The 15,000-nt window shown below is 35.2% G+C and overlaps 1 protein-coding gene across 3 annotated transcripts in view; it reads right to left on the reverse strand.

Annotated features, from left to right (window-relative positions):
* The window catches only part of LOC113814194 (claspin), a 67,877-nt gene that overhangs the window by 7,959 nt on the left and 44,918 nt on the right, over positions 1–15,000 (reverse strand). For all 3 annotated transcript variants that reach the window (XM_070133123.1, XM_070133124.1, XM_070133125.1), the window contains exons 2-15: positions 13,492–14,010; positions 12,884–13,036; positions 12,468–12,607; positions 11,609–11,686; positions 10,632–11,414; positions 9,646–9,736; positions 9,370–9,508; positions 8,064–8,298; positions 6,592–6,812; positions 4,975–5,171; positions 4,588–4,843; positions 3,523–3,736; positions 2,551–2,735; positions 935–1,028 (exon numbers count right to left, since the gene is read on the reverse strand). In XM_070133123.1, the coding sequence (XP_069989224.1) occupies positions 935–1,028; positions 2,551–2,735; positions 3,523–3,736; positions 4,588–4,843; positions 4,975–5,171; positions 6,592–6,812; positions 8,064–8,298; positions 9,370–9,508; positions 9,646–9,736; positions 10,632–11,414; positions 11,609–11,686; positions 12,468–12,607; positions 12,884–13,036; positions 13,492–14,010 (3,305 nt within the window). The remainder of the gene's footprint in view (positions 1–934; positions 1,029–2,550; positions 2,736–3,522; positions 3,737–4,587; positions 4,844–4,974; positions 5,172–6,591; positions 6,813–8,063; positions 8,299–9,369; positions 9,509–9,645; positions 9,737–10,631; positions 11,415–11,608; positions 11,687–12,467; positions 12,608–12,883; positions 13,037–13,491; positions 14,011–15,000) is intronic.

Genomic DNA, 15,000 nt, shown 5'->3' on the forward strand with positions numbered 1-15,000 from the left:
GTGTAACAGCACTACTTGTTATGTGCTTACAACCCTAGAGGGTATGGAACCTACGACTGAATGGACTATATGCATACCTGATCATTTCTGTTCACCCTATTCCAGTACCTCTCAAAGAAAATTAGCAGTGAAACTCAGTTATGTCTCCTTAGCTTGGCACGCCAGCAAAAAGATTGACAAATTTATTAACCCCTATGATCCAGCTGATGTGACTGTCCTATCATGGAAAAATTTGGGGTGAGGGCCGGGTGACATGAACATGCTGTCATCAGATAAAATGGTCGCGGGCCAGGTGACATGAACACGCTGTCATCGGAGAGAATGACCATGGGCCGGGTGACATGAACATGCTGTTATCAGATAAAATGGCTGCGGGCTGGGTGATGTGAACTTATCATGAGTGCAAAAACCTCTTGGAGTATTATTGGCCCATTAATAAATGAATGTGGAATGTAATGTGTGTAAGCTATGATTGGAAGAGTGCCGACTCCAGGGAGGAAGCCATTTCCATGCTAAGCATCGTATTCCTGGTCGCTGTGAGTGATGGAGGTTGTATTCCAGAAAATTGAAAATTAAAAAAAATATGACAAATAAACATGTTAATAATAATATCATACATATTTTTTCTTGTGCTGAAATATTTACTACATAAAGTGATATGGAGTCTGTGCATGGAAAATAATCTATTACCATCTGGATAAAGCAAATCCAGATAAAATATAGACATTGGAAAATAGCAAAAATACTAAAAAAAATTTACACAAAATAATTTACTGCTCAAGAGTGTTCCAGCGCCCCAGCCTTCATGCCGCACACCTAGGATATTAGCCACTTTTGTCACCCATAACCCATATTTTCTGCCCTGTGATTTCTGTATCCAGGGGGTAATAAAGTAAAGAAGAAATAAGAAAGAATGAAACAGTGAGATACATACCCTTTTCTCTTATCTTTGAAACCTGTGAATGTTGTACGTGGTATTTCATTTTCTTCATCGTCGTACTCAACTGGTCCCTGTGCATCCTCATCATCTGTAAGCCATTTAGTCATTTAATATATTTCAACACAAAAATCATGTAATGCTTCAAAATACAAGGTCAAAATGAATGAGAATGTGGATAAGAATAAGTTTAAGAATAATAATAAGAAAGAAGAAAATGTATATATGCACATGTATCTACATACATAAATATATATACTATTTTAACTAGAACAATTGATCTTGACATTTTTTTCTGTTGTCATTTGTACATCAATTATGCACAAATTGTTTTTCTTTTTTTTTTCTTTTTCATCTTCTTCCCCGGTACGAATGGGGCTTCTTCAAATATGAACTCAAAATAAATTTGGTTTAGTAGAGCATTTTCTATCTAGCCACACCCAGCTATCCCCCTTCCCCTTACTTTCTTACCCCAATCCTCTACTGAAAAGTAATGCAGGTCTCCTTCTATGATTTTGCTGTGAATAACATGCAGTAAATTTGGCACTGTTTCAAGAACCAGCCTCCTATTCCCCCTGAACCTTGTTTGTTGAGACTGGCATACGTGGGCCTCTTTGTGACCATTGTTGTTCCTTTCTCTTTTCACTGCTTATACATGTGTACACTATAGTACTGCACTTTGAGAATCTAATGGGTGGTATGTATTAGAGCCATGAGAGTGAAACACATTCTTAATTGTATAAATTCAAGCTCTTGTGAAATATATGTAATACTGCAGATCTTTAAAAGTTTACTCATTATAAAAAGTGCTGTGAAAATTATTATAAATAACTTTCATCAGATTTTGCATGCCAAAAAGGCATGAAAAAATTAAATGCCCATGAATTCCAATGTCCAATGACTGATTATCTCAGCATCAGATTATGGATGCACTGCCATTTCTGTTTACATGATCGTGTTGTGAAAAGAGTTTTTAAGCAGTCAAAATCATGATAAACACTGCTTTCTCTTTTTGCTAACCAGGAGTACACCCAAATCTGTCTACACTTTGGTTTCTTGATTCACATTTGCCAAATAAAAGTCAATGCTTCTGCATGCCTCCTCAATTAGTGCTGACCTAAGACACTGGGGTGATGGGTCAGTGTGGCCAGGGCATGTATGGAATTAGCAGACTTTAGTGCTTGGCTACAAGTTTTGTTGATGAGGAAACTGCTTGTATAACTGCACCTCAGAAAGTGTTGCTGGTGTAAAGTCAACAACAAATATGTGGAACTTTATGTCCAACTAAAATTATAGATATTAAGATTGAAGCAGTAGAAAGAAAACTGTTCTGTTTTCATTTCTCATCACATTACATATGGAACATTTAACCAAGTAAAACTTCATGCAAAAATAAGAGCATGTACTTAATTTAAATGATGACCCCTTGAAAAGAACTTGTAAATGATATAAGGTAAAATTATAACAGTATTAATAAAAGCAGAAACAATAAGTTGCAATAATAATGACTACAATAATAATATGTATCATATCAACAACAATAATACCAATTATACCAAAAACAACAATAATAATCATAAAAAATCACAGGGGCCATATATATGCTCACTTACCAGAGAAAGCCAAGATTCGTTTCCTTTTCTTGACTTTCTTCCTTCTCTCTGGTTCTTCCTCATCTGATGAGTATACTACCATTTCAGGTACGGGTGAGGATGTTCTGTCATCGTCAAAATGCAATTTTGATTCTTCATCTTCATTTGATTCCTTTCCATCATTTATAGACTTCTTTGCATTTTCCCTGCCAAGTATAAGAAACAATGTGGTTGCAGTATGATGGACTTGTTACAATTCTCAATCATTATCATACTTATAGTCTTTATTATGTAATCATAGAAATGTATGAAGTATAAAAATGATTATGATCAAATTACTTTGTATAAAAGGTTGTTATTCACCTATAAATGAATCTATTAGGACTCTTGAAAGTAAGAGTGTCAAATTTACTTCCTCCAGAAAACCAAATAATACAATTATGAGTAGTTCACAATTGTCTCAGAGAATATTAAAAGATATAGGTAAATTTAGTCTACGATTGTGCCTGCTGACAGGTCTTAAAAATAAATAAGTATACAAGGACAGTGATTTTTGCAGATACTACAATCTTTAAAACTTAATGCCTATTTAACAAGACCATGGTTTGTTAAACTTTATATTTAGTATTCTGTGTAATGACCAACAAACAGCTCAAATTCTTTAGGCACAAAGCTGTAGTTGTGAATGTGAACATGTGTATATTGTAAAATCTGAGAAGTTTTGCCCATCCACACCCATGATCCTATCCAAAGATAATGTGAACTTGAGCTGGTACATTTGTTACTGTTCGGTATAACTGCTTTGTCAACACCCAGCCTCTACTACCCTCCCCCAAGACTGTCTACTTACTCAGGCATTAATTTCTCCTCCTGTCCGAATTTTTCTTATTGTCTTCTTACCATTTAAAATGTACTTACAAGTACCTGTTTCATTGTCCTATATGATAAAAAAGCTCCCCAGTGGCAACTATTTCTAAAACACAGATAACTCACATGGTGAACTTCCCGGTGCACAGACCAAGTAGCTCATCCTCCTCATCCTCATTTTTCTTGTCTTGAGACTCAGTAAGCGAAGCAAAGGCATTGGGCCTGTCTTTATCTTCCATACCAAAGGTGCCTGAACAAAGGCCCATGAGGCTGTTCATGTCCTGTGTTGGGGCAAACTCCTCTTCACACAACTGGTCTACCTTTGATGATGCTTCCTTTCCTGCAATTGAACCTTGTTTTAATCTAGGATGGAATTGTAGTCTTATCAGTTTTCATGAAATAAAAAGCTGTAGAATTTGCAGTTTTTAGGTTTTGGCATACAAGCCCTGGTAGTTAGTCTGTTATTAATTAAAATAAAAAATTTAGTCCCTTTTTTAAATCTCCTATCACTCCCTTCTCTTACAGAAAAGGTATGAATATCTTCACAATGCAAGAATTGTATTTGACTGGTTTTGAATATATCTTCATCAGAAATACATGTAATTCTGATGAAGATATATTAAAACTAGTAAAATACACCTGTTGTACTGTGAAGATATTGATTCTCATTTTTACCTTTTCTAGATTTGTCAACTCTCTTGTATCTCTCACCTGAGGTTGGAGATGTAACATATAAAGAATGAAAAGAGGGCGGTAGTGAGAGATCTATTTATCAAATTTTGTGTAAAATTGTTGTATATAAAATACTTTATACATTTTAATCATGCTGCATACACTGAATTCCAATGCGACATACAAATAATCAGTCAGATATATGATGTTCTTAAACAGAATAAGGCTGCATTTAACTACTATGGATTTCCTGCATATCATAAAAATAGTGACAAATGATACCATGGGTTTGTTACAAAATGATCCATATTTCCATCATCATCTTTTTTGTTTGTTTGTTTCTTTTAGTATTCATACTTAATTAATAAATAACCTTTCTTATAACAAATTTGGCAGCCGATAGGTCTCTCTCTTTTTCTAATGTAAATATATTTGTTTCAATAAGATAAAAGTAACATTATATTCATACTTTCTGCTTCAAAACATTTTGCAAGGTATTGAAAGCCCATATAATCCTACCAGTAAACTGTCCAGAACAAAGCCCAATCAGTTCGTCTCCATCTTGGGAACCCTCTATGCCTGTGAAATCCAACTTCAGCTTGGCCATAGGGTTAGCTTCTTTGTGCGTTTCTTGAGGGCCAAACTGGGAGTCTTCTATTGGGGTAAGGTGAAGATTTGGACCTTCTGTGGAGGGAGAGCCAGGAGCACTATGTGGTGCTGATGATATAAAGAGATCCTGAGAGTTTTCTATGGGAAGGCTTAAGTCACGATCTCGCTGAAAAGAGGGAGGAACAGTTATTAGTGGTAACAGATATGAAGATTTGTATAAATGATGCATAAAAGATGTACCAAAGATTTCTGTAATGAGGACATTTTTCAGATACCTGGAAATGGGGCTCTACTTACCCCAACACTACTGAAACTGCCAGATTTAGTTTTAGTTAATGGAGTAAGGAAAGCAGTTTCACCATCATTTTCATTGGGCATGCTCTCTCCACTGCGGCGTAGTCCACCACCTGGCTGATGGCCAGGGATGACAGATCCAAAAAATTCAAAACTTGAATCCATGGATGTAATGCTTGCATCTTTGTCCAGTGAGTCCACTAAAATCAAGATAAGTAATGGTCAGTAACACTGAAAACAGCACAATTCCACAAAACTATTGGCTAATAATTTATCAGACTTTCTTAAATAGTTCCTTTTGTTTTTTTCTGACTTCTTCATCAAATACCAGATTATTAACTCAAAAAATATTTTCACTATAGTTATTTAAGGGACAATCTATACATGAAAAAGTAAAACACATTTCAAAATCACCCCTTCCCTTAGAAACACCCTCACTGAATTTACATGCATTTGGTCAATCCATATGTTGAAACCACACCTGCATGTGTCTCTAGACACTATCTTTCTATCTCTCTTTTGTGTGTGTATTAACATTATTACTTTTTTTTTTTTTTAATCAACCCATTTATAAAAAATATTCTTTGTAGTTTCCTGAATTGGGAACAACATTGTCTTCTGGTATCTAGAGTGACAGTGGGTGTGTCACTTTGTCACTGGATTGCTGAACATTTTCTGTGAATTTAGATTTAATCTTAAGATACCACAAGAACTGCACATGTGAAGAAAACCTTACAAGAGTCCTGAGCAGGGGACAAAAGCTGCTCTAGAAACTGGGAAGATGAGGAAAGAGCAAGGCATTCAGGCAACATCACTTGTCCTTGGGATTTGAACTACATCAAGCCTAAGCAAAAATCTGAAGGAGGACATCAAAATGAATAACCACTTCAGATAAAAGACAGAACAAGAGAATTTGAGTCTTAAGCAGCAGAAGCCTCCAGCTTGAGCAATATTCACTGTCTAACAACATTGCATTTATCTCCACTGTGAATAAGTAACCTTAAAATTCATAATGCTCTGTGGTTTTTAATCTTTATAAATTATTTTTACAATTCTAGTAAAAGGTTTCCAGATTGGAGATATGGCTATTGGAATAAATTAAAGTAACATCTTGCTTGTGAAACATGTGCCATTTCATAGCAGCTTTTTCATAACCTACAGCTGCTTGTTTTTGCAGTCTTGAAAGAGAAGATGCTATATAATGTGCTAATTTTTCTAGTATGATTTTTTTTGCACCTTATTATACCTAAAAAAGTTTTCACAAAATAAGTTCTCAAAGGGGAGGCACAGAGTCTTGTCACCGCTCATGGGTGCTCGTGTGCACCCGGCCTACACACTGCATGTCTGGGATGCTGGCCACTTACGTAACCATTGAAACCGGATCCAGGGGGTTAAGTTGGCAAACATGAGCCAGTGGACTTTCACTAACATTTGGCAATATTTTCACAAAATCCATATAAACCACTGTATGGTCCCTTAAAAAAGGATCAATATAAACCTTGCTAAATAAACTACACGCAAAGATAACTGGCCTTCTTAAACGTATAAATCTAGCCCAAAAATCTATCATAGTACAAATTTCATTTCTTTTCACGCACTGCAAATAAGTAAAGCACTCACTTTTTTTAGACTGTGAGGCAAAGAGGTCCTCTGTGTTTGTACGTGTCAAGCCTTCAATGAGTGATTTGGACTTGACCTGAGCATTAATATCTTCTGACTCTTCCCACTGTAACTTCAAGTGGTCTCCATCACTATCCTCATCTTTATCATCCATGATTATCCTCTTGCGAGTGCTGGGTAGCTCCACGGTATCATTGCTGTCATCATCCTCTGCTTCTTGACTATGGAGATATAAGGCATTACTTTAAGTACTTCCACATTTGTAGGATTACAAACAGAGAAAACATCGAAATTAGTCCAAAAATAAAATTAGAAAAATTCATGACTAAATTAAACAATTAAAAAAGAACTTATATAAAAGATCTGAATATATCACTGGCCAAGAATCGGTGAAAATGAACAAACTAGTGAAAATACAGTTCAAACAGAAGTAAATGCTGCAAGTCATCATTACTTCATTTAAAAATCATTAAGTACATTTTTGATATATCCTGAATTTTGTAACAATGCTAAAAACACACACTTGCATATGTGCAATTACAACTATACATTTAACCATTTAACCCACTAGGGACGATACATTTTCAAGCCGAAAATAATATTTTCTGGACTGCTTCAAAATCAGCACGCAGGCAAGTCCGGGAACCTGCCCACACGCTGCCCGCCACAAGCAACAAAATCAAAGAGCAAGCTCCAATCTAGCGTCACACCGGCGGGACGCCCGGTACTGTTTATTTTTTCCAGGTATCTCATATGTGACAACCGTCATAAGTGGGTTAATGGAGAACACTAACAAAATAAATATAATGTAATAAGACCAGCTCTACTATATGCTCTAACTGCCTTTTGAAATCCTATGAGATCAAATTCTTTAGTAAAGTAGAAGTTCTAATTCCTAGCTCTAGCATAACATACAATATAACTTTATATATATATATATATATATATATATATATATATATATATATATATATATAAATATATATATATAAATATATATATATATATATATATATATAAATATATATATATATATATATATATATATATATATATATATATATATATATATATATATATATATATATTATATATATATATATATTTATATATATATATATATAATATATATATATATATATAAATATATATATATATATAATATATATATATATATTTATATATATATATATATATTATATATATATATATATATAAATATATATATATATATAATATATATATATATATATATATAAATATAAATATATATATATATATATATATATATATATATATATATATATATATATATATATATATATATATATATATTTTTTTTTTTTTTTCTCTCTAAACATTTCTTCAAGTCTAGTTGGCAACTTCTGGTTACGTGTAATTTTTCCCTCTCAAACTGATCATCAAAATGTGTACATGAATATCAAAAAGTCATGAGCATGACTTCTACTTACTTTCCTCCATCATCATTATCATCATCACCCTCTTCATCCTCTTCCTCATCTGCATTAGCTTCATCATCCTCTTCTTCATCGTCATCTTCAGCCTCTTCATCCAGATATTTGCTCTTCTTGCGCTTCTTATCCTTGATGATGATGTCATTTTCTTCGGGCTCGGACTCACAGTCTGTGTCGCTCTGGTCAGTAAACTCCTTTTCCTCATCCAGGAAAGGTCCATCGTCTTGGTAATCTTTTCATCATGAAATACATACATCAGTGAATCTGTCATTTCCAAATAATGTTGCAACTAACAATATACAATGTATATCAGTGATTTTCAACTAATGAAACACAAATACACACTAAACAGGTACTAAAAAATATGGTAATAAGAATTTGAAAATTTATGAACTAACATTTTAATTCAATGCTACCAGGAAACATGTAACATTCCCTGTAATTTTGTTTTGTGACTTGTCTCAACACAGATAGCTCCACTGGCACTCAGCCGCCAAAAAGTAAATTAGGGTTAAAAGGTGAAATAGGGAGGACTAGTGACTGACTCCTTGGTGACTAAGCACTTGTGAAGCCATTGTAAACACTATAAATAAACTAAATCAATAATAGCCACAGCATGTTCGTATATGCCATCCCCGGAAAAAATGAAGAAAAAATCTGTTATATTACATCAAGTTGTTTCGTTTTGATCCTCCCCCAACTTCTTAAGGAAAATCATTTTATAATCACTGTAATTTGAAATGGTGAATAAATATTACAGAAAAAAACAATTTGAACTATAGATGATATTGATATTCATTGATGACTTGGATAATAAATTTTCCAAGCAGCTATCAACACTTCATTGATGGTTCCTATTTAGCCCAGACAACAGGTGTCAATGGATGTTTGACAGCTTTTGGTTAGGAATATGCTTATCAAAGGGTTCTTTTTTCAGTTTTGGTAACAAAAGCTATGGAAATGCAGATTCAATTATTGAAATCACTAAACTAGCAGTGCACAACTTTGTCAAGGGCTGCGATTTCACTCATTGGTGCTATATATATGAACTGCCCATTGCAGTTTTATTTTGGTGATTTTGTTACTTGATCTTACCTATAGTCCTGACTAAAAAACAACAAAACTTGAATACCTTTTTCTACTTTCTAACATTACTACTTGGATAAGGATCATGGTTTAATGATGGTGACTGGCTAATGTATCTCATTTCCCATGCATGATCTCAACCATTTCATATGTTATTAATAAAACTGAACTCAAACAGCTGAATTGGTGAGGCATACCTAATATGTCTAATACTCACCTTCTATGACTTGCTCAGACTCCATGAACTGCCGCTCCTTAACTCTCCGTACTCTCTCTCGTTCTCGCTGTTCCCTGATTTTTGCTTGGAGAGCGGTTTTAAGGGACATATGACGTGCTCCAGGGACAGTTTCAGTTGGCTAAAAAGAAGAAATCCATGTTAAACATGCTCTTAGCCTTCTATAATACTATGGGATGAGATTTAGTACTGATTATATTTCTTCATCATTTTCTTGAATCAATTTGTAGACAGTTTGAGGAAATATGTAAAACTCACCATATCCTCATCTTCAGCATCGAGATTCACAATAATGTTGGATGATACAAGCTTTTCCGAGCCATCCTCACCCTTCTCCTTTGATACAACACTAAAAGATATAAAAAATATAACTGATAAAAATTGTACGTCTTTAAATCCTGAATATTTCTGAGCCTAAGTTTAGCACATTCATCATATATATTTCTTATAAATGTTTACAAGACACCAAATGGTGCCTCTGGGACCCCAGCACAGCCCAAAAAACCTATAACACTGACTCTAGCAAGGCATAATTCTTTTGCTACTCACAGATGGCTTCAGTAGAGCTTTGTCACTATGAAGTCAATTACTAGGCATACCTAACCTCTGAATGTTAATTATGACTAATCCAGAAAGAAATATGAATGATTGTGAATAATTTCACAGTGTAAGAGGTGTATTTGGTGCATTTTGATTATATCTCCATTAGAAATATATGATTTTCTGATGAAGATACAAACAAATACATCAACTCCCATCTTGCGCACTTTGATGTTGAATAACATCTGAACTGTTTATCCCATTAGTTAATTTTCTAGAAAAGAAATATTCTTATTGCTATCATTATCTCTTATGTTACTATTAACATAATTATGATTATTATCATAATGTTATCAAAAGTAATAGTAACAGATATAAAAATGTTTCTTTCCAAAAAGTGAACTAATGGTATAAACAGATGAGGTCAAGTAGGACTCCTAACTGAGTCCTTGGTGACTAGGTACTTCTATAGTCATCTATATGTAAATAGGAGGAGGAGGAGGAGGAGAAAACTTGCATTCCCAATGTCAGCAGGTGCAGGTTTCTCCATTGCATGTCACATTAAGTTTCAGGTGGATTAGGGTTGAGCTTAACCCATATAATCACAAGTAGCATACATCTGTCCTTAACACAAGAATTAAGTTTTCTTTGTCAAATTTGTTTTACTCCTGAATTTGGAAAAACTTTATATCTTTACAACATACCTTAAATTCACTTGCTGCTTATCTACCGGTTTCCTCTTTGTATTGGAATGTCGAACAAAGCGATTCATCAGCTCATTCAATCCTGAGTTCTTTGGTGTTACAGTCGGTTCTTCATCCAGATCAATGAAGTCACAGTCATTTCCAAGACTTAACTTTGGGGTTGTCTTTGTGATCTTGTTTAGGTCCAAGTCTGGCAATTTTGATGCAAGAAGATTTAATTTGGGAGTTTCAATCTTCTTTCCACTCTTTGCCTCAGAGTTTTGGGGGCTTTTTGGGTCTGATGAAATTATTTCAAGACTGTCTTTTTCTTCTGTTGCAGCTTTAGGAAGATATTCCTCTATTTCAAGTTCATCATCTTGAGCATCCTTTGCACCATGTGTAACGTCTTCCATTACCACATCCTGATCTGGCTGAGAGTCCTCAGCAGAAGATGAAGCCCCACTCTGAATACCTGAGTCATCTACATTCTTCTTTGTGGATTCCCCTACCATGGTTCCCATATCAGGGTGAGCTTCCTTATCTACTTGCATTGAAGAATCCTCAGCATTATCAGTCTTGCCTTCTTCAGGGGTGCCAACATTCTGAGATATGTCTGGAAGATCTTCATTACTACCAGCCTGGGGAGGAAGCTGAGTTTCCATTTCCTTATCCATTTCTTTATCCTGACCTGCCTGGTCTCCATCAGGATTGTTCCCTGGAGTCCAGTCTCTGTCTTCCGGGTCCTCTTGATCAGAGTCTGATTTGTAAAATTCTTCAACTTCCTTTTTCTTTTCTTCTAACAACCTAAATGAAAGAATGCATTGCTATTGAAGAGGTTCATACATAACTCCTTGAAATTGCAAGAAAGTACTTCATAAAATAATGGATATACAGTAGACCCATTTTCCAGCTTTTGTATAAAAACAACAAATAATAGTGAAAATACAAAAGTCTTGCTATATTCACTGTCAGATTTCAAAAACTAAAAGCAATCTTACTTTAATGTTGCCATATCTCGCATACTCATCTTCAAGCTGCCGTGTTTGAGACTCAGTGAAGGTGCAACTTTCTTCCGTCTAAAGGATATGAAAAGAAAGAAGAAAAAAAAAGCAAGTATCAGTAACTTCCTTTACAAGAAATTTCTACCTGTAACACAAGAGCAAAACTTTAGAATTACCTGAATTATTAGATACAAATTAACCAATCTTTGTAAAATTATGATGGAAAAATATATATCATTACTATAAAATACAAATATAAAAGAAAACTCCTCTAAATGAAAGAGAAAAAATTGAAAGCCATAAATAAAATTAATAAGGGGATATACATCAATCATTCAGCAAGAATTGGCTGGCAATTATAAAGTATTATTTGTTCAGACAAATTCAACTGAAGATGAGGATGAAAAGAAAGAGGATCAAGATTAGGAGGCGGAAGATAGGGGGAAAGAGGAGGAGGAAGATGAAGAGGAGGAGGAGGAGGAGGAAGGGGAAGAAGAGGAGGAGGAGGAGGAGGGGAAAGAGGAAGAGGAGGAGGAGGGGAAAGAGGAGGAGGAGGGGAAAGAGGAGGAGGAGGAGGAGGAGGAGCATGAGGAGGGCAAGAGAAGCATGACCAGGGGGAAGAGGAGCACAAGGAGGGGGGAGAGGAGGAATAATGATCATGGTGTGATGGTATGGCATTTAAGCTTAACATTATAACAGTGATTAGCAAACCTGAACTATATTCTGGCAATATGGAGCTCGTAAACATCCCAAGTTATTTACCATCAGAATTCCAGAATGCACACGATGGAAGTTTATTAACCTTTACCATTGTGTAAAGTGTGAAGGCCACATTATAACTTCTTACTAGGTTTACCTTTCTAGAAATTCTGCCAGAGTTCTCTGCTTGGGCCTGTGATAGGGTAGAGATATCTGGGAATCACGCACCATTCGTTGGGTTTCACTATGTATGTCCATAACTTCCTGTTGCCTCTCTTTCAAAGATGGACCTTTTTTCTAAGAAAGATTAATGAAACTAAGGTTAATAGAAACACTGTTCTGGATATGAAATTTCAATGATTTCTTGAGAATTTAAGACAAAGAAAAAAGAATGTAAATGATCATGATGGGCTGGAGTTGTCATTGATGATGAAAAAGAAATAGGAAGATACTGCTATCATATCCACTTGCCAAACTTTTTTTTTACCCAGGAATATTGGGTTAATATGTGACTAACAACTTGGATTATGAGATACTTTTTCTGCCACTACTTATTCCACATGCAACTCTTACCTTCTTTTTCTTGCTAGTGACTGCACTACTCTCATTCTCGTCATCTGAATACTGTGGCCGTGGGGGAGAGAGGCTTTCCCCAACCTTAGCTTTTGGCTCATCTTCATCTGTCAGCTCAGCATCAAACAGATCACTGTTGTACTTGTATGGTTTCTGGAAAGATTTTCTTCTGATAAAATTCCTTCCAGTTACAAAATAAATACACTTGGATTTACTTTACAAAAAACAGTTCTTAAATGGAATGGTAACATTTTTTATAAGCTTTAAAATAACTTTCACTGAAGCATAAAGAATCCGACAATGGTGTAAATTCTAAAACTTTTACCTACTAAGTACCCTGACCTTTAAGGTCAGTGAAATGTAACCCGAAGTGAAAATAGAATAACTGTGTATAAATACAATTTCATTTTAAATAGATATATATTATATATGAGGTCAAACTCAAAATATATTCTAAAGAAAACCTTAACCTTTTGTCTATACAATTTTGTTAGTCATACTTGTACATCCTAAAGCCCTCCTACATACTCCTATGACTTGGGAAACCCTAGTTTTAGAACCCATAATCTAGTCCATGCCAACATTACAGCTCTACTGTGTTCTCTTACAATGGCTACTGCTGGCTGATCAGAAGCGTTCCTTGGGAAAATCTCAGATTCACTGTCATCACTATCAGAGCCAATCCTTTGCACAATCCTCTTTGTTTTTGTACTCTTGGATTTCTTGTCTAAATCCTTCTCTTCTTCCTGTTCTTCATCACTGCTAAGGAAACCTTTACTAACAGGACGTGAAGAAAGTGAATTAGAATCTTCATCATCCGAGAGAATGGCTTTTCTTCTCCTACTAGAAGTTATTATATTCTTTGTGTCAACATCGCTGTCGTCATCCGAGACAATTGTCATGGACTTCGTATCTGATTCATCTTCTTCATTTCTTTTGGATTCTAGTTCCTGCTCTCCTTGGTTGTCCAATGTTGCGTCAGGCTTGGCTGGTAAGAAAATCCCTTCATCTTCAGGAGCATCTGCAGCTTCAGCCTCTCCAGTCCCTTGCTGGTCGCCTGATGCAGGAACAACGGCGAGAGGACCTTCTCCCTCTGGTTCCATATTTGCTGTCCAAGAGTACTCAGTCTGGAAGAAAGAGGTTCTATTACTCTGAGAGTATAAGAAGAAAGGAAGAAAGAAATTAAAGTGGTTTTGTCACTTGTACCTGTGGAACATCCAGTGGCGGAGCCCCTTTAGTGTGATATATTGCAAATCCTACAAAAGACCAATCATAATATACAAAAATTTATGAAAATTTAAGTTAAAAACTGGAATGTAAATAATAATAATAATAATAATAATTCAGGGTTTGGTGTAACAGACTCTTGTGACTCCTGTTAAATTATGGTTGTCTGTTTATTGTGCTTCTAAACTGCCCCCTGTGTGTAAGGAATGGCCAGATTTACCATCCGCTGGCAGTGTGGGAACTGAATCCATGTCAGCAAGATTGTTAGACGAGAATGCTACGACTGCACTGCAGGGCTTACAAACATAACCTGAAACTGCATATGCACAAAATTTCTGAGATTTTCTTGTATATTTAGCATGCTTAGCTATGCCTTCTTTTCTTTCTAAAATCATGAAAAACTGCTGATGTCACAATAAAGCATTAACTGACAGATCAAAGTACCTTAATGGTGTTGTGCACATAAATATGTAAGAAAGATGGTTACTGGTTAAAGATTAATGGTTAAAAACAAATAAATGTGCTAGACATTAAAGATCATACAGCACTATGGTAGAGTAATGTGGCGAAATAGGGTAAAAATGAGTTAATGATTAGGATAAAATTTGTTAGATGTCTTAGGTTATACAGCATTATAGGATAGCATGGTAGTGAAAAGGGTAAAGAGGGAGAGGAAATGAAGTAAAGAGGAGATTAGTAAAAGAGGAAAGGGTTAAGAACATGAGATGACTGGATGAAATGGAGAGTATCTGTGGCTGAGGAAAGACGAGGAACACTGTCTAAGGAAAACTGGCAAATAGCCCTTATGAAACAATCAACAGGTAACATGGGTAAAGATGGCCTGTTGGAGAAGTAGGAGGAGAAAAAACCAGGGAAGGCGATACGGGGAC

The sequence above is a fragment of the Penaeus vannamei genome, chromosome 18 (genome assembly GCF_042767895.1).
Source record: "Penaeus vannamei isolate JL-2024 chromosome 18, ASM4276789v1, whole genome shotgun sequence".
In the NCBI taxonomy this organism is placed as follows: domain Eukaryota; kingdom Metazoa; phylum Arthropoda; class Malacostraca; order Decapoda; family Penaeidae; genus Penaeus; species Penaeus vannamei.